The sequence below is a fragment of the Photinus pyralis genome, unplaced genomic scaffold (genome assembly GCF_008802855.1).
Source record: "Photinus pyralis isolate 1611_PpyrPB1 unplaced genomic scaffold, Ppyr1.3 Ppyr1.4_LG8, whole genome shotgun sequence".
NCBI lineage: Eukaryota > Metazoa > Arthropoda > Insecta > Coleoptera > Lampyridae > Photinus > Photinus pyralis.
In genome coordinates, this window is record NW_022170819.1 from 34,260,371 (window position 1) to 34,279,547 (window position 19,177).

Consider the following 19,177-nt stretch of genomic DNA (forward strand, 5'->3'; position numbering starts at 1 on the left):
TATTTCCAAACAAGAATTTTGTTCTTACGGGGATTTTGTTTCATTGTGTTTTTGGAATAAATTTTTGTCTTTGTCAATTAATTAATTGCGTGTTTATTCGAATCCAAAGTGCGACTCAGATAGAATTTTCATGTCAGATTTTTTTTCTATTCATGTGAAAGATTTATTTAAGGCGGAAACGACAACCTGTTATTAGATAGCTACTTATGCATAGATTGGCCCTGTTATGAAATGATCAAAAAGGGGCCAGACAAAGGAATCTTCAGATTTGTTACGTTGACTCCCTAAGTCTGAGGCGACTTAAACTTAAACCCGATGGAAATTTTGCTCTCCGAATATATTTTTGAGATAGTTATGTAAAGTGGAAGATTTCTCTAGCATTTTCACGTTTGGTGCGCATTCTTATGCAAACTTTGTCAGTACATTATAGCCCACGTATCTCATTCCGTGCTGCGATAGCATTTCAGAATTTCTGTCAATCTATCAGGTTAAACTTATTTCATCCATCATATTGAATTACTCATCATTGACAGCAAACAATTTCCCAACTAATATTAATCATAGTCGTAATAATTATCACAAAATGAGCACAAACTTACGGTAAAATTAAATTTAGAAAATTTGGTTTTGGCACAGGACGTAGATTGGCTCGTTTGAAAAGTATAAGAAAAGAGCTAGCCAGGAAAACCGAAATCGCTTGTTCATAATAGACACAAAAATAAAGGGTCAACATAAAGCTTTAGGAATAAATGTCATAATATTTGCACCGTGCTGTAACAGTAAGTTTATCATGTTTCAACTATCTGTTGTAGAAGATTTTCTTTTAGATTACCCCGCCATTTTGAGAACTTCCATCTAAGTTGAATAAAATTGACCTTTGAAAATAGTTATTTCACAAATAACACTCGGCTTGCTCAAATTAACAAAAGACTCAAAATTTACTGGGTTCATAAATACACGTGACAATCTTTTTAAAACCAATTATAAACATCTTACACACCTGTCCATTTTGTGAAAAATACTAACAAATAGGTCTAGTAGTAGTACTCTTTTGTTCTTCGAGTACAATGGATATGTTAGTTTCGAAAAACGACTGCGAAATATGACAAAAACTACTACATATAAGAAAAACCCCTATTTTATTGGTTTTCAAGAGTCTCCTTTTACCTCAACAGATTTATTCATTCGATAAAATCAATCGTTATATCATTTGTGGCTAAAAATCGATGACCGCTTTCGGTAGCCTTGATCAATCTCGGGCACATGACATGAAAACTCTATCCAGGTCGCCCAATGGGTTCGAATAAGCACACTGACTGACAATGACAAACGTTTATTCCGAAACACATGAAACAACTAAAACAAAATCCCTGGAAGCACCATTGCTTGGACATAATACCAAGCGCGCAGACGCTGTGAAAGGTTTGCGGTAATAGGCACTTAACTCACACACAAATGCTGACTGCTTTTGGACTTCATTTTGCCTTATAACACAGAATTGGATGACAAAACAAGACTGGCGAGTAAGATTAAAAATTTTCGGTGGCTGTTAGGAGGGAAGAAACTTTTGACTTTTAGTAACCTAACAAAAGGCCTCACTGTGCACTACTACTACAGCTTTAGAACACATGCGAGCACAGACTTCGCGTAACAATAAAATTTCTTGTCGCAAATGACCTTACTTCTAACACCTTATCTAAATTGAATAATTTACAAAAGCGAAAATAAGCAATTACAAACAATTCAAAAAGAAAAAAAAAAAAACATTGAAATACAAATTCAAATGAAACGAACTAACTTTGTGTTTATTTCGGAAATAATCCCCCAGATTTACTTAACAACTAAGAATATTCTCTCTCAATATGCACATTTTAGTTTATCAAGGAAGATGGGTTTTAATTGTCGGGTTCAAGTGTTTCAATTTATTTCTGGAAAGTTGTGTTAAAATTCAGTACGTAGTTTCGTAATCGATCATTCTTGATTGGAGGTCTGTTAAACTGGAAACATTTTCAATTACAGAGTTAAGATACTCAGATTTGCGTGCAACGTAACGTACAATTTTAAATATTTGTGTGTTACGCTATCCCATTGTGGAGTTTATTTTTGATTTGGTATTTGGTGTGAATAAACCAGTATTCCTTTTCCTTTTCCTGCTTACCTATGTTGAATTTTCTTGAATATGGGGAGAGTTAAGTTAGAAACTGTGTGGCGCTCAACCATTGGTAAGTGCAACGAAGTTAAAAGGATAATTTTACCCAGAACTACCGCTGTGGAAGATTCTCAAGCTCCTATTTTGTGTTTAACCCTGAGCCAGTTGGCCGTTTATGCGGCAGGTTTGAGGAAACGCAACTCTCCCAACTGCTATAAAATTTGAACAAAATTAAAAAACATTAGAACGTGTAGATTGTTTTTTTTAGTATTCAGTTTTCTGAAATTTTCGGAGTCAACTTTGTCGGAATTGATGAGTACTGAGCCCACGTCAATTGGAGCTACTTTGACCGGTGTTTTATTTCCTATGTGCTTAAACAGATCTTCGTTCTCCAAATATGCCTGTACAGCAAAATTTCCAATCGGCAAAGTTCTCTCGACCTTTGAATTTTTCAATTTGAATAATTTGGAGTGACGTCGATGATATTCCTACACACTTAATAAATTATCCACTTCAAAAATGGCTTCCAGCTTTCAGACTAAGCGATGCAGGAATAACACGATAGTACGAATATAATGCCGAAAACCCGAAAGTTCTACGATATTGCATTGTCGAAATCTCGATCGATTTATAAAAGGCGCCCGAACAGCCGACGGTTACTGAGAATCCAGAATACGCTAAAAAGATTTCCGTTAAAACATGTTTTTTGAATATTCAATCTGCTCTTTAGTATGGAAAAGTTGTTTCAATTACAGACTAAATCAAAAAATGGTGTTTTCGATAGTAAAAAATTGGTTGGTGCTTCGAATGCACCCTTGAGTGTTTCCAATATTGTTTCACTAATTACGGACTGATTAATTACCCCCTCAAAATGTTGCAGTTTGATTTGTGCTTCGGTAGGGCGCATATGAGTTTTGCGAAAAATCCTTTTCCTCAATCGTAAATAACCGAAAACAACCGGGCAATAAATTTCGCCAAAATGTGTGCCTAATTTCTTAACTGGAAGTCGGAAGTTTATCACTCGATTTTTTTCATATCGGCCGCAGCCGGGCAATAAACTTCCATTAGACTTAATCCTTGAAATTCGCCTTATGAACTTCGTAACCGCGCACACATTACGAGGGTATCAAAGGAGAATGCCTTCGAGAATTGAGCGTGTTTCTTTCACGGTTTCATTAGCATATTCTGTTGGCGGCTCAATTCCAATCTCGATCCTTAAAAACAAAGAGCTTTGAAGTTAGTCTCATTGTGGTAAATTTAATTCGGTTAATACTAGTCGAAGATTTATGAGGACAATTCCTTTAATTAAACAATACGATTTAGTGTGCAGTGCAATGAAAGGAAATTCTCGATTTGGTACTTCATCTTAAAGCCTCTAATGTGGACCGACGTAAATCGATTCGGGTGCTCCCTAATTTGCCATCAGGTTTTAGGGATTGGCCGCATTCAATGATTGAATATTAATTTGGGGAAATAAAAGCTCGAATCCAACATAAATTAAATTTACTGACGTTGGCGTTGTAAAAATATCTTAGGCATCATCGAAGTATTTATTTAATTAAATGTTCAGATATTAACAGGCACTATCGATTCTTCACTCAATTGTTCTCTGACTTGGTGTGAGAAATCAATCACGATTCTCATTGGCGCTTTCTTTGTGTACTTTAGTGTCGCAAAATAATATGAATTTTTGCTGCGACTTTTTATATTAATATACATGGTTCGTTTTGTAAAATCGTAACTCAAAATCCAGTTGAAATTTCGATCTCAAACATACACTTGAAAATTTGAATTCAGAAGGGCGCTTCTTGCCAATAATCGGCATTCAAATAAAACACAACAAGAAAACAAAGAAGGGACAGTGATAGCGTGGCAGATAAATGCGAGAAAAATCTAACGCTTGTCACGTCGAGCGCCTCGAATACTGAAATTGACGAAGTTTGCTAGTTAATACTGCAGCGTATTCTTCTTTCTTACAAGTCCCGATCGAATCTGTTCTTTTGTACAGGGAGTGCCCACGTAGATCAAAGAAAAGAAAATTTGATAACAACAGAAACTGCATATGCATGACCTCTAGCGGAAGAATAAGGAACGATGAAACAAAACTAACTACAACGAGAATTTGCACGAAAACTACACATATGGTGTAACGATTATTAAAAGCAATATAAATTTTAAAATGTTGAATGCAGATAATTTAAAAAAAAAAACGTTACACGGGGAAGGCTCCCCAAGTAAAAGGATATCAATAACCTCCAAGGCATCAAAAGCTTGTAAACTAAATGGTTTCAGAAGTGTGAAAGATCTTAACACTTTCCTTTAAAGCCCGCGCGTCCTCAGCGTTCTCAAAAAAGGATATTTGAAAAAGAAAAATTTGCGGTAAACTTGCAAACCGGTTGCTTTAAATACAACGGCCCAATTAGCTCAAGTAAGAAAAAATAAAGTTTAATCAGACAAATACATCAAGAATTGACAATCACCGATATAAGAATTAAGTTTACTACAAACGGTGCAAACTGCAGTAGTCGGCGGAACGGCATGGTAATCTCGCGCGCCACCAGGAGAGAATAACTAAGTCATGGTGACAGAATGGTCTCGAAAGCCACGAGCAAGTCAATTGGAGACAGAGGGTCTATTTCGGAGTTCAAAAGGTCGGCCATTGGCGAAAAAGCTAAAACAAAATTTACGACACACGACAACGCTAGCAATTTTTGAGAACGGAAGCGCGATATCTACGGTTCAAAAATTAACACGTCTTTCGTTATATATTCGATCCCCTGTTATCATGTTATTTGAGCGCTCTTCCAACAATACCAAGCACGACCCATTTTGATAACGTTGGCTGCAACACAATCAATTAACTACGGTTAATTATACTCACCTAAATGGCCTGGATGAAATTCCGAAATTTGGTAATTCAGTTCGCACCGATCACGTCCCGCAATTTTGGAATCAAGCGACAGGGTAGCTTCAGGTTTATCTACATGCGACCATTGGGTAACTTAAATCGGCCAATCATTAATAAACGGAGCTGAAATCATGCAGCATTAGTTTTTCCTCTGTTTCCAATCGGAGAGAGCTTTCGGAAGCTGCAAAGACCATTTAAACATCTCTACGGGAACGGCTACAAACTGCAAATGAGTTACAGTATATTGATTTCCTTATCGGCGGCTGATTCGGCGCTTCAAATTAAGGCCATTACTTTTACAGTGAATGTTGTCCATAATGGTAATCGTTTATTCTTTAATAATATGAAAATTTGAAATTATGCTATCTATTTCGACATCTCCGTGTCATCTTCAAGCAACTAAAATACTAAGTTAATATCAAGCAATAAAATGTAATAAAATACTTACATGTGTAGTGTACTTAACCCCTAGGTTTTATGCTAACTTCACACTACAAGAGCAGGGGAATAAAGTCAACCCGGCAACGTTTAAAAATGGCCACCCGAATGACTATTGCCTCCAATATAAACAAGATCCCGCTTAAATTTGAAAAGTGGCACGTGATCCAACGTTACGTTAGTTGTAGACAACGCTTTGACCTGAAGCACAGTAGGGAAGGAACGTAAAATAAAACACTGAAATTGTGAAAAGTTTGTTTAATAATGATCGCAATTATTAAGATTGTGAAAGCCCGGAAATTTAAGTCCAAAATAAATTATACTGCAAAAATAAACTTTTGAAAATGGTAGTTCACCGAATCAAAATAGTTAGGTTGGGAAAAAAAGAACTTACCAATAAAAAAAACCAGCCGTCAAATTAATATCAAATTGTGTTGTAAAATTAATTGTTTGTAATGATCTGAATGCGTAACATAAAATTATAACATTACAAAAAGTAAGGAAAAAGAGGTAACGTATAGGTTAAAAACAAGTTTTGGAAATTATGGGCCAGTTAGGCAAGTACCAAGATTCTAAGAAAGGGTGAAATACACAGAATGACTCATCTTTGGTGCAATAAAGTCCTTTTGTTAAAAGCAAGATGGAAAATTACATGGCCTTGTAGGCAAATTTAACTAAAAACAACAGTTGAATGTTGAAGACAATCACGGAATTAGGTGTCGTAACTCAATTTTGACTACAGTTTTTTTACCACCCCCGTGACTGCTTCACTCACGGAGAAAATTGTTAGTAACAAACAAGTTAGTACATACATCAAACGAATCAGTAATTTCCACATATTAAAATAAAATGATCAAAACATATGAATGTTACTTCAGGGACAGAACCAAGTAATCAGAATCGATAAACATAAATTAAGCAAGCATTACACCAAAAACGTAAACAATTACAAACAATAGCATAACGGTATCACGTATGTGATTCTGCATTGCGGTGAAACCAAGTAAATTTCAAACACACAAAAAATATAAAATGTGGCATACAAAACACAAATAGGATATAAAGAAATGCAAGGATTACTACTTACATTAAATAACACAAAATAACAACAAACATTTAAGGGGCGACGAGTTCACGACGATCAACGTAAATCGTTCGTGCTTTTTAGATGGCGCAGGCAGCTTTTTCCCCACCTAGAAATTGCATGGTTGCCAACTCTCAAAAATGTATGAATCGTCGAAAGTTGTATATACAAGGTGGAACCTTTCACTGTAAGTAATTACAAACAACGTGGCTAAATCGTAACATTTGACAAGGACATTGAAATTGAAGTTAAACTTAACCGAATTCTGGTAATGGGCATGTGTCTCTTGTACGAGGAGAGAAAGCAAAAATTGTAAGTTTCAATTTTGCGCTAGCTGGACAGATGGTTTGTGGGTGGTGTAGTTGACCGATCGCACACAGCATATAATTATTTGGCGTCCAACGTGGAGCCACAGCAACGTTTATACATTGAAATAGAAAGGGACTCGTAAACTAACGCCAATATGATAAAAATTAAAAAATATTGGGAAATAATACAAATATAAATTTTCTTGACTCAAGATTCCCCTAGGTCGAAGTTCGTATTCGTGGAATATGAAGTTGATAAGAATGGACAATGGTCCGAAATATCTAATTAGATTTGCCTTATGGAACGCCCAGATAGGAGAGATCTATTAATACGATCACAGCGTTCATTATGTCAAGGTGCGTCTTTGCTGATAATACATCCGATATAAAAGTTCAGTAGCTTCGGTGCGGCTTGAATCATTAAATGCATGCGTAGAGTATTGTATTTCGTATTAAAATTAATAGAAAATCATCTTGTTTCGGTAGAAAAATGAACTGAAGATTATAGTCCGAGAAGCTAGCGGAAGTGAGAAAAATTACGCTGATTACATTAAGAGGTATAGTGAACAAACTACCCAAAAATATAATGTAACGGGAGCCCTCTAACACATTTTATTTAATTCGTTCTTCCTTACATTTTTTCGATTTTTGTTGTTAGGCGAATGGTTTCTGAGTACAATCCTGTCGAATTAAACGTGTACGAAAGTTGGCGGTGCGACACAAGACGAAATTAACTGGCATTACGTGCGGCGATCCTGCTGATGTTGTATCTTATCAGGATACTGTGTGTTTTGTTTTGCCGAGTCAACGTGGATCAGATTTATATATGTCAATGTGTTTATTTTGCCCCCCCCCCCCTGTTACCCAAATTTTTCGACATACTTGATCTTGTGTAATGAGAGTGAATTTCGGCACACATTGCGTCTTGATGAACCGAAATCGAATGTGATTAATTCGTAATTTGACTCCTGTAGGAATCTGGAATTAATCTAAATTTCTATCAGGAGAGGGCGATAGTTTCGGAGACGTCAACACCAGTACAATTACCATCACCATTTCATTCCCACTTCCTTCCAAGCACTATATAAGCAGACACCGAACCAGAATGGTCTTAGAATCTTTGCCCTGATCTTAAGTACCACAGTCATGTTCCCTGGTTAGAGTAGCGATTGTAACACTGCTCTCACTCTCTTCAGTTACCTTCCGCGAATTAAGGGTGTCCGCGGGCTGTATAGCCGACCTCTCCTTCAATTAAAGTAGATGTGTCGGTTGTAATACCGCGCTCTTCTCAGTTACCTTCCGTGAATTAATGGTGTCCGGCTGTATAGCCGCGCTAGTAATTAAATTTACCTGTTTTTAAATTTCTGTAGACGCTGCGAATGTATATTCGCGCTCGCCGGGAATAATGACTTCTGTAGTTTTATTTATTTATTTATCCCTTCTCGCCCTTACACGGGCAATTTCGAAAAAAATTGTGAAACAGGAAAGTACAGTTACAACATCTGTTTCAGTGTATGAATAATGCCTTTCTAAAATGATGAGTGAGAGGTCCAAACTTTTATAAGTAGCATTCTAACTATCTTTTCTCATGTACCTCTTTGAATCGCCTTCCGAATAATGTTCCAAACATTAACGCTAACGAGCTGAATTCCAACTTCGAATAGTTCAAATCTTCTACCTCTTGGCCAATGGACGTCAAAGCTTTACGATACCATTAAGGAGAGGCGAACAAATTTTCCGCACATTGGCAAAACATAAAACCTATGACTTCCTGAAAAACATATAGCGAGATCTTAAATATTTCGCCGAATACGTAATATCAAAACTTTAATAAAACTTTACGACTGTAAACAAATACGAAAGTCCATTTCGCGATCGGAAATATTTATGAAAATTAGTCTATTAATAATGCAGCGCAATCCGTTATTTGGATGGCGTAGTCGAAGGCGTTTCTAATTTTGTTCTCCAATATTAGCAGGACCTCGTTCCTGAGATTTCCAATCATCCACGTTTTTATGTTTTTTGCGAGCCAGCTTAGCGATCCCAGGCCACTAACGAGGACTTCGATGTCGCTGTAACAGAAAAAAAAACGAAATGAAAAGCGGATTGGAGTTTTTAGTTGCTTTTAGACATTTACTTCGCGACTTATGACAGTTTTTTTAAGAGAGAAACCATATATAGTACTTTTCGAGTAGAATGCCCACTTTAGCTAAGATCTTAGGCTTATAACTTGTTGAATACATGAATTTCACCCTTTTTATTGTAAGGGCATGTACGTAACGTATATTCTTTACAAAACAGTACGATAACCGAAATGCTCAATTTTACGTGTCCATATGCGACGAACTGTCCTAGAATTTAGGTATTGGGTTGGTAGTTCAGCTCTTGCTGAAGTTACTTACGGAAAAGTAGCAAGGAACAAGTTTATTATTTTTTTTGTAAAATTAAGGAAATAACGAACGTTATTATGTGACATCTTTTAGATTTGCAATTAACCCATGTTCTGCACCCGATAAAGATACAAAATACCATGGTGCTTTAATGCGTGAAGTGTGGAATGTTCCGTATCATATATGGCCATTGTCAAGGCCACGTTATCATTATTATTATTCATTACCTTCAATTTTGTGCATATAGTATGCACTTAATACATGATCCCCATTATAAGAGATCATCGGGCGCAACGTGCAACCTTGCAGTGCAAGACTCTCCCTCTAAGTCCGTTCCGTGTGTTTCTACCATCCCGTTCCCTCACAATATATTAATTTTTGGAAGGTTTTTTTCTCATGGTTCATGGTTCATGATCCTAGAAGTCTATCAAGCCGACACTGAAAATGTTGACTTACTTACCGTTGCCAAATCTGGGAAAAAACTACGAGCAGAGCGACCTACCTTTCAAGTCGAAACGATGGACGTTTCGCGGCACTTTAGAATTTGGATGGCAGTCGGCTCGATATGGGTGGCACGAATGAACTCCTACGTTGTGTAATCGGTTCTTGTACGTGTCGGGACGTGAGACATAATCGGGAAGGGAAATAAATCAAAGACAGAACCTTTGTGCGTAAGAAATGCCAAGAACAAATTAATATATTACGCACACAACAAGACCATACCAGGGAAACCTTCTACGGGACAAAAACCCCCGGCATAGGGCACACAAATACATGAAATAAATCACCTACAGCAGGGGTCGGCAACCTATTGAAACGGAAAAGCCAAAAATTACAATTTACAAAATTTCCTAGCTTTTAAAGAGCCACAAAAAATTTTTAATTCAATATTATAGTTTTTGGCTATATACAGGGTCCTGCAACAGTGCGTCGGTTTTTCCGACATAGCTGATACCTGGTAAAAAATATTGGTGGTTGCGGATCTACAGAAATTATTTTTGAATGTACAGGGTGTTCCATTTTTACGATGTCAATAAAAAACTGATCTTTTTAAATAGAACATCCTGCATATTTTTACTTGTTTCAATGCCATTTGTTCAAAGTGCTATAACTATTCTTTTTCAAATGGAACTACCACTATTTTATTTCGCTATTCGATTGTCTTTTGTGTTCTCTTCAATGTTTGCCCTGTGCTTAAACCCCGCAGTTTTTATGTTATTCAATATTTTTCACAAAAGTACCTACTCATTAATTAATGACGTGTTTATACATCGCAGTAGGCTGCTATAATAAAAAAACAAAAGAATACCAGAAAGTAAACAAGTGTCACAAATTAGATAATTAATTGCTGCACGTGTACTTTTGATTTCGTAAACAAATAAGATAATAAAAAGGCGAACCAATGAACTAATTTTTTTAGATAAATAAGGAGAGCCGCAACTTTATATCAAAAGAGCTGCAGGTTGCCCACCCCTGACCTACAGCAACGAAATGCAAGAGAAAGTACCTACACATAAATAAAACATCTCAAATTGTATGATAAATCTCAGGTAATCGAATCAAATGCAATTAAACAAATTCATAAAAACGAAAACACATGAGACGTCATAAATGCATTGGAAAACATCATAAATCAATGTAGTACAAAAACACATCAAAATACATGGACAATCATTTGAGATAACACAACTCGTAAAATAATAAATTGCATGTACATAGAAAACATCAAAATGGTGTGACTCCACTTCAGCCTTCATTACACAATTTTTTTAACACGAAAAGTACATGTTAGAATGGCAAGTATTCATGTGGAAGTCGATCATCGCTCACGCAAAACATATTTTAAATAGAAGAAATGTTAATAAGAGGGCCCCCTAAATATCTCGCATTGCTAAGATGCCAAGAACAACTGCGATCCGCACGAGATGAATAGGCAACAGATACAGCGAACGGTCGAACTGTATTAGGTACCTGCTCCACGGAGACAGGTTGAACCACTCGCACACAGACACATCAAATAAGAGAGCCTCCCCTTTTCGTATAGCTAACGCACAAGAACTGCAGCGCGCCACGAATAAGAAAGTAACAGATACAGCGAGCAATCGAACTGTATTAGGTACTTTCTTCACGGAATAGTTACGATTCAATCAAACAGAGCAACATCACACTGATAATCATCTCAGCGTGAATACAGAAATAAATACCTAATAAAACAAAACACTGGTATAATCACCTGTACAGTATAACAAACACGATTCATCTAACGGTATTCAAAACAAAGGCACGGAGTACGCCATGATTGGATATCGGCAGTTTATGGAAAATCAGCAAAACTAAGTAATTAAGAAGAAAAACCCAGGAACGCATGATGCTCTCCATCGACTCCGTGGCCATCTTCTTCATTCTGCCACCTTTTTCTCCTGGCTTCGTTATGAAAATCCCATACCATAAGGGTGGATTATCACAACCTCTTACAACCGAGAGTAGCTCTAAGGCCCTCATTGATTCCATGAGAGGAAAAAGATGGAAAAATTAGATACCTAGTCCTTAACCAAGGTTGGCGGATCGTACGATAAGAAACTTGAATTTATAAGAAAGTTGATAAATATATCTACTACTAGCAAGGAAATTTGGGCCAGTTTATGAGCAGAGATGAGAGCAAAGGCAAGATCGCATTTTCAATCAGTTTTTTAGAATCCTGAATGCATGATTTTTAGGGGAATAATTGATGGAAATATCAAATAAGCAGCTCCTAATGATTTCGAATGTTAATGTGTTGCGTATATTGTTGTAACATACAGGGTGATTCCTATAGTACCTGCCACCGTTTGGGAGCGTGTAGGTGGTGCGTAGGGGAGTATTTTGATATAGGACACTTGGGGTCGGAAATCTAAAATAAGGGTGCCAGAGCCAAATTTACCTTCTGGAATTTCGCACCTGTAGGTAGGCAACCCAACCGGCCGGCGGTGCACACGGAGCGATCTCAGGCGGCGATGTGTGGCTGACACTTGATCAGAATTTTGTTTAAACCCACGAAATCCCGGCTGCAACGACGCGTATCAAGTGAATAAACACTATGGCAATAGTATAATAATAGTTGGCTAGATGTAGGAAGTGCATTGAGAACAACGGTGGCCACGTTGAACACTTGTAAACGTTATTGCTTTTGACTGTTGTTTTCCCTCCTTCCCTCCCATGTCGCTTCCTCGCGCTAACTCGCTCTGCATCGCTCCGCGCGAAACGTCGGTCGGTTGGGTTGCCTACATACAGGCGTGAAATTCCAGAAGATAAATTTGGGTCTGGCGCCCTTATTTTAGATTTCCGACCCCAAGTGTCCTATATCAAAATACTCCCCTAGGCACCCCCTATACGCTCCCAAACGGTGGCAGGTACTATAGGAATCACCCTGTATACATAATAAGTTTTTGAGATCCATCACATAACACTATTCAAATAACATAAATATTCAGGAGTCATAAAAAAATCACGTTAGAGATTTATGCAACAAAATGGGAAAATACAATTGTCTCGTATAGTCATAAAAAAGGAGGGGAACATGAGCATAAAATATTAGCACAATTTGTACTTAAGGATGCAGGGGGGGGGGGGGGGGGGAAGTGGAATTATAACATTCAATCTTACTTGACTTCCGAGCTGAGCGAGGGCAGTGTTCTAGGACTGAGTTCGAACACCCGACCTCCGGTTTTGTAGCCTAACGCTCTACCACTGAGCTACAAAGCTTTTGAATTGAACAGTTCCCGCTATAAATCTTATGCACTTCATTAAAGGCGAAAGACGCAAGTGTTACGCCACTGTATTGGTCTTGGGTCGAATATTAATAATTCAATTGCATAAGAACGAAGGCTCGCAAGTAGCCGCCTTCGAGCAAGAGAGAGAAGGATGCGGGAGTTTTTAGTCGAGACCGCAGAAAGTAGTTAGTTTTGCGTTTGATTCACAACCACAGGGAAATTTACCCATTATTTTTTTCTTTGTAATGAGTATAGGGTAATTGCTTATGTTTATTTGCTGTTGATTTATTAGGCATTTGAGATCATAAATTTGAATTGACGGGGCCTTTGTCTAAAATGACGCATTTCTAAATCGCAGCATATTGTTTGTGATTTTGAATAAATGCACCAAATGAAAGAAGACAGATACATTTGACATTTCCTTCATATAATATTTCAGCATTATCGATGCGTTTAAGACTTTGCACGTAAGACGCGTCCTATTCATCCACGAAAACAACGTTTCATATTTTTTATAATAGGCTTTACCAGATTTGGATTTTGCGCTTACCAACTTTTCCTCTGCTTTTGCAACAAGCCACTGAATGGATAATGTATTATCTTCTTCAACCAAAGTCATTTTATTTACTAAGACGGTGATTTTTTGTAAACAAACGTCAAGTGACATCATGGAACTACGAATAAACAGTCCACTTAAACATGTCTTCGAGTACGTCAATAATGCTTTATTTTATTTCCCTTACCTTTAAATTATTTTGCAGGTATAAGAAAAAATACAATACGAAACACGGGTATAATTGGTTTAATTAATTAACCTCCTTGCGCGTGCTTTTAAAGACTTGATTATCCACTTGTCTCTTAATACACTATTAAAAGTTTTTACACTTTTATATCACCTTATAAAAAGTTCAAGGATTAGAGACTCTTAAAGGCTGCAAAACGCTAAAAATCTTGTCATTGTGAAAACTACGGAGGTTTTTTTAAAGCTCTTTGAGACCAGCAAAAGGGTCCTTTGGGAAGTTTTTAAAGACTAAAACATTGATAAACATCATTGAAGACTTGACCCTTGAAGATTAAGTGCCCTTAACATGCCATTTGAGTGTGGTAGTGTGCACCAAAATTTTAAAGTAATTTTCCCTCCAGACAGACCACTTAAAATTTTGAATTGACTCAAATTCTAAAAGAAATTTAAAAAATTGTATAAAATAATAATTGTGTATGTATACGCGTTCGCAAAAAAATCTAGAAAATTCAAGAATTTCTACAAAAATTCTGAAAAATTCTAAAAATTATACAAAATAATAATTGTGGGTGCATATGCGTTCGGAAAAAATTCTGGATTATAGAAAATTCAAGAAAAATTCTTAAAAAATTAAAGAAACGTTCTAAAGAGATTCTAGAAAATTCGACAAAATACTAATAGCAGTGTACAGGGCGGTCCAAATTCACGGTTCACCATTGGAAACTCCGTAACGGTAAGAAACACAGAGTAAGTTCAACGGGGGTAAAGTAACTTCTTCTTGTAACTAAAAAAACACATTTGAAATTTTTTAAAAATTTTCCCTAGCTTCTATGGGCATTTTTTTCGGAGAATACGAATATATTATCAGAATGTCCATAACGCAATAGATGTAGAAGCTGCAGGCTACTACTTTCTTATTTCTTATGGACGCCATATTGCATTATTATGGAATGAGATAGAGGACAAAAAAGAAATTCATTTGAATGCATCGCCATCATAGCCATTCAACAAGATCTATTTTTATTTGATTTTGAAATTCTTGTAAATTTATGCCCTAATGGAGAACAACGGGCGGCATTGCGACGTTGTGGTTGCTGCAGAAAGATTGGACAATTGCATATAAAAAAATACACTCCCAAGGCCACACCTCAACGCCACTAGTCCTGTGCGGCCCATTTGTAAACAGCAGAGGCATCTCAAAAGACAATGCTAAACCTACAAATCACCTAATGTGCTGAATTAGGATACGTATTTTTGTGAAAAAAAAACTTTCCCTGCTACGAATCGAACCCTAGCCGCGCGGTTGCTAACGAAAAGTCCTTATCACTAGATCATTATGGCACACATTCAATCGTGATTAAACTGGGTTTACATTCTGAAATAGTGGGGAAGGATCAATTTGCGTATGCCCGCGGACGTCTAGAAATATGCTTCCTCGCCCCTCCATAAACAATTAAGTTAGTTCTGCACTTGCGCACATGCCCAAATCCATCTCAGGTTATGTCTACTAGATTCACTTTTATGAGAAGTATCTATAGTTAGAATGCGATTGCGCGAACACGGAAACTAATTCGAACTATTTTTTCTTGTCGACCACCCTACGTATGGCAACTTGTTAAATAACAAAAGCCTCAGCCTTCTATGAGGTCCGAATGCTGAGATCTCAAACCCTTTTTCATGAAAAACACGATAAAAACCGTTTCTATCTTGACTACTTTACACAAAAGTACAATGGCAAACCACTTATTATTTTTCAATGACTGCGGGATTACGTTTCCAAACACAATGGAATTGTCTTCTCGCTTCTTTTACCATCAGGAAAATATGAAAACAAACAGAAAAATTCCCGCATATTTACAAACAGAGCTAATAATAACTGATTTGCACACGGTATAAAAAGGAACAATCAACAAACATTTTTGCCAAATTTTCAGCGCGTCCGCCCGTCTGAAAATTTATGAATGCCCGATATAGAAAAGCGGACGAGTTGATCTGTTACAATATTATAACCCAAAATCGAAATCGAAGCGACGCTTTGACACGACTACCCACATATCGATTCCACTATTCTATTTATGCAACAATTTTAATGCGTTTCTCTATACCGGCGAAGATGTTAATCGACTAAAAGCGACGACGTACGCATTTATTCCACTCCCATCATCAAAATGGAATTTAATGAGTTCATTTAAGTGCCAAATATTGGAGAAGAGTGTTTCGTTTCAAGACAGAAAACGGTTTCGGTAGATTAGTAATTAACGTTTGGCTGATCCGTTGAGCGGTTTGAGGAGGATTGGAGGCCACAAATATCAATGTGGTGTTGAATAAAATTCGCCAAAATAGTGAACGTATTTTGTAAAGGAAATGAAGCGCGAAATTGAAATAGGCTTTAATTAAAACATTTTTGCATATAAACGAGCAACAGGTCCCATTCGCACATTAATTAGTAACATCTCGCATACTGAAAACAAATTTGTTCGTTGCAAATGGACGATTTTCACAAATATATTATATATAGCTACGGAAATTAAAAGTTAGTGATGATACGTACTGAACTACTAGCTAATTTCCTCAAATCCTATCGTAGCTTTTTACGGCGCTTTCAATTTGCTTGTAAATAATTACACTACACGTTTTTGATACTACTTTCGTCATGAAACCCCCTTTTAAGGATTAATCAAACATAACCAGTCAACCTATCAAAATGCAAAATGCACCGACTAAGAAACCTGATTTTAACCAGCCGTTACTCTTAGCGATCCGAAAAACCTTTCGCATTTTTTATTTGAAAAGCGGGTCTTCGACTCGAAAATGTTCCTTCGCCTATATTTTACCACTCGTAAATAAAATGGCTTTCTTCGAATCGAAAGTTTTTCTTCGTCGCGGGATTTAGGACTGCCCGCTACTTAATATGTTTTTACCCGAAGTTAAACTACTAATTCTTTACTACTATCCGGATTGATTTCACTTACGTTCCGGTTGTAACTCGATAACCGGAACATAAGTGAAATGAATCCGGATAGTAGTAAAAACGTATTAAGCAGCGGGCACCCCCCGCGACGAAGAAAAACTTTCGATTCGAAGGAAGGCCTTTTATTTATGAGTGGTAAAATATAGGCGAGGGAACATTTTCGAGTCGACGACCCGCTTTTCAAATAAAAAATGGAACGAGAAGTTTTTTTTCGGATCTTCACACATTCTTGAAGATATTTCTCGCAACGCCGCTAAAAATGTCGTTCGCGAATCAATTTTTCTTCACACACTGGTATTTGTACGTGGTCGCTCTAAAAATTAAACAAAAAACTTCCATTTTTATTTGAAATAAATCAAGAATAATAATAATTAGCGTACCCAGATTAGTACGTGCTCGCTCGCGAAAATCAGCTTGGAACAATCGCTCTTCCACTTCTCTCGCTATTCGAATCTCGCCCGTTAGAAGTTCTGAAAGGGAACCTATTTTCTGAATGCAACAACCTCGACTAGCGTACCTTTTTAAACGAATAGAATTTTTGTCACGTTCTCGATTTTAAACACACCGGAACGAAACTCTTAGATTCGAAGAGATCGTTGCAACGGCGCGGCGCTGACCTTCCCCAATACGTTTCTTATTATCACTTGTTATCTATCGCCAGATATACTTTTGTATGTTCGCTATAAAGCGGTATAAGCTCAACAAATTTTTGTAACCGGCTAAGCGAGAATAAAGAGAAATAAATTATCTGAAAGGTTGATATAGGCTCTTGATGCACAAATACTTTGCACTGTGCAAGTCTTAAGAAGATTAAAAACTCAATCAAGTTTTTTGCAGATTTCTGAAGCCAAATGTCTTTAGAGGGCCCTTGAAAGTACATGGAAAACGCTTAAAGATTATTTTTAAAGTTATAAGTAGAAATTCAATTGCCCAAAGCGGCTTTCAAAGCTCTTAAATACCCTTGAACATTTGCTCTCATACGATCTTAGACGTGTTTTAGCACCTACAAATGTAAAATCTGATGGGAGATCTTAAAGGCAAGATATGTAGAGGGGAAACGGGCCTTCTATTCTCAATGCAACGCCCTCGATTGGCGCGCCCTAACATCCAATAGAAAATCCGCATTTCGGCTGTTCCAGCCGGCGCAAATGGAACGAACGCAGCTTTTAAGTCCGATGAGATCGCTTTCCCAATACCTTTCTTATTATCGCCAGACTTACTTTCGTTCAAGTTTGCTATGAAGCGGTACATGTGGAAATTTCACTATGTTTAACAAAATACAAAATCAATACGAATTTTTTAAAACGACAAAGCACCCACACAAATTCAAATTTACTGCATTAATATGGCCGACATCCGGATATAAAAATTCTAGCACAAATGCAAATTTACTGCAACAAAATGGCAGACATCCGGAAATTCAAAAATTCAAATCGCCTACACAACTTCAAATTTACCGCAACAAAATATTAGACATCCGGAAACCCAAATCTGTTACACAAATTTAAATTTATTGCATCAAAATGGCCGACATCCAGATATAAAAATTCAAATCTCCCGCACGAATTCAAATTTACCGCAACAAAAGGGCAGACATCCGGAAATTCAAAAACTAAAATCTCCTGCACAACTTAAAATTTACCGGAACAAAATGACAGACACCCGGAATTCAAATTGAAGAAAATGATCAGTATCAGGTGTCTATTGATGAATCGATCAGGAGAACATAAGACTTCCGTATAGGTTTATTTCTCATCCGTTCGCATAATTCTATCTAAATTTCTTACGGACATTTATCCCCAAGGTAATCATCAGAAGACATCTGATGTTAAAACTATATTTTCCCCTTATACATTGTTACGTTCCTGCGGTTCTGATAATCTATTTTAATTAAAGTCTAGTACCAGGAGGACATGATAGAAGAATTTTTTCATGTTTGTCTGTGAAATGTTTTTACCCGAAGTCGTTAGGAACAGTCTACCGGTATTTGGGTTTCCGGATGTCTAATATTTTGTTACGGTAAATTTTAATTATTGAATCAGGTTCACAGAAACGTAAAAAGGTGCAACGGAGAAATAATTGTTTTGAAGAAGATTTCTAGCGTTTTATGATCTCCCGAGGAAAAATTTTCAGTACTAAATAATCATAATTGTATCAAGTATCGGAAATTTTCGTAAAAATCTTATCGTATCAGGGACAAGGAAGAAAAATGTAAGACACTGCCTGACATTCTCCTTTGTATCAAAACATTGATTTAAAGAAATGATTAGGACCACAGGAACGTAACAAGGTATAAAGGGAACTTAACTTCTTGATAATCGCCTGAGAAGCTTCTAGATTGTTGCAAAAGCATTATGTCCTTTCGATGCAAAGTTTTTTTTGCAAAAAGCTTGGTATTAGAACCACAAAAGCAGTAGAGACATAACTTATAGCACCAT

The 19,177-nt window shown here is 36.9% G+C and overlaps 2 protein-coding genes across 3 annotated transcripts in view; one reads left to right on the forward strand and one right to left on the reverse strand.

The window, feature by feature from the left end:
- Positions 1 to 19,177, forward strand: part of LOC116178913 — a 194,765-nt gene that overhangs the window by 39,845 nt on the left and 135,743 nt on the right. The window lies entirely within an intron of this gene.
- The window catches only part of LOC116178914, a 195,833-nt gene continuing 185,353 nt past the window's right edge, over positions 8,698 to 19,177 (reverse strand). For both annotated transcript variants that reach the window (XM_031498573.1, XM_031498572.1), the window contains one exon: positions 8,698 to 8,959. In XM_031498573.1, the coding sequence (XP_031354433.1) occupies positions 8,782 to 8,959 (178 nt within the window). In that variant the 3' untranslated portion in view covers positions 8,698 to 8,781. The remainder of the gene's footprint in view (positions 8,960 to 19,177) is intronic.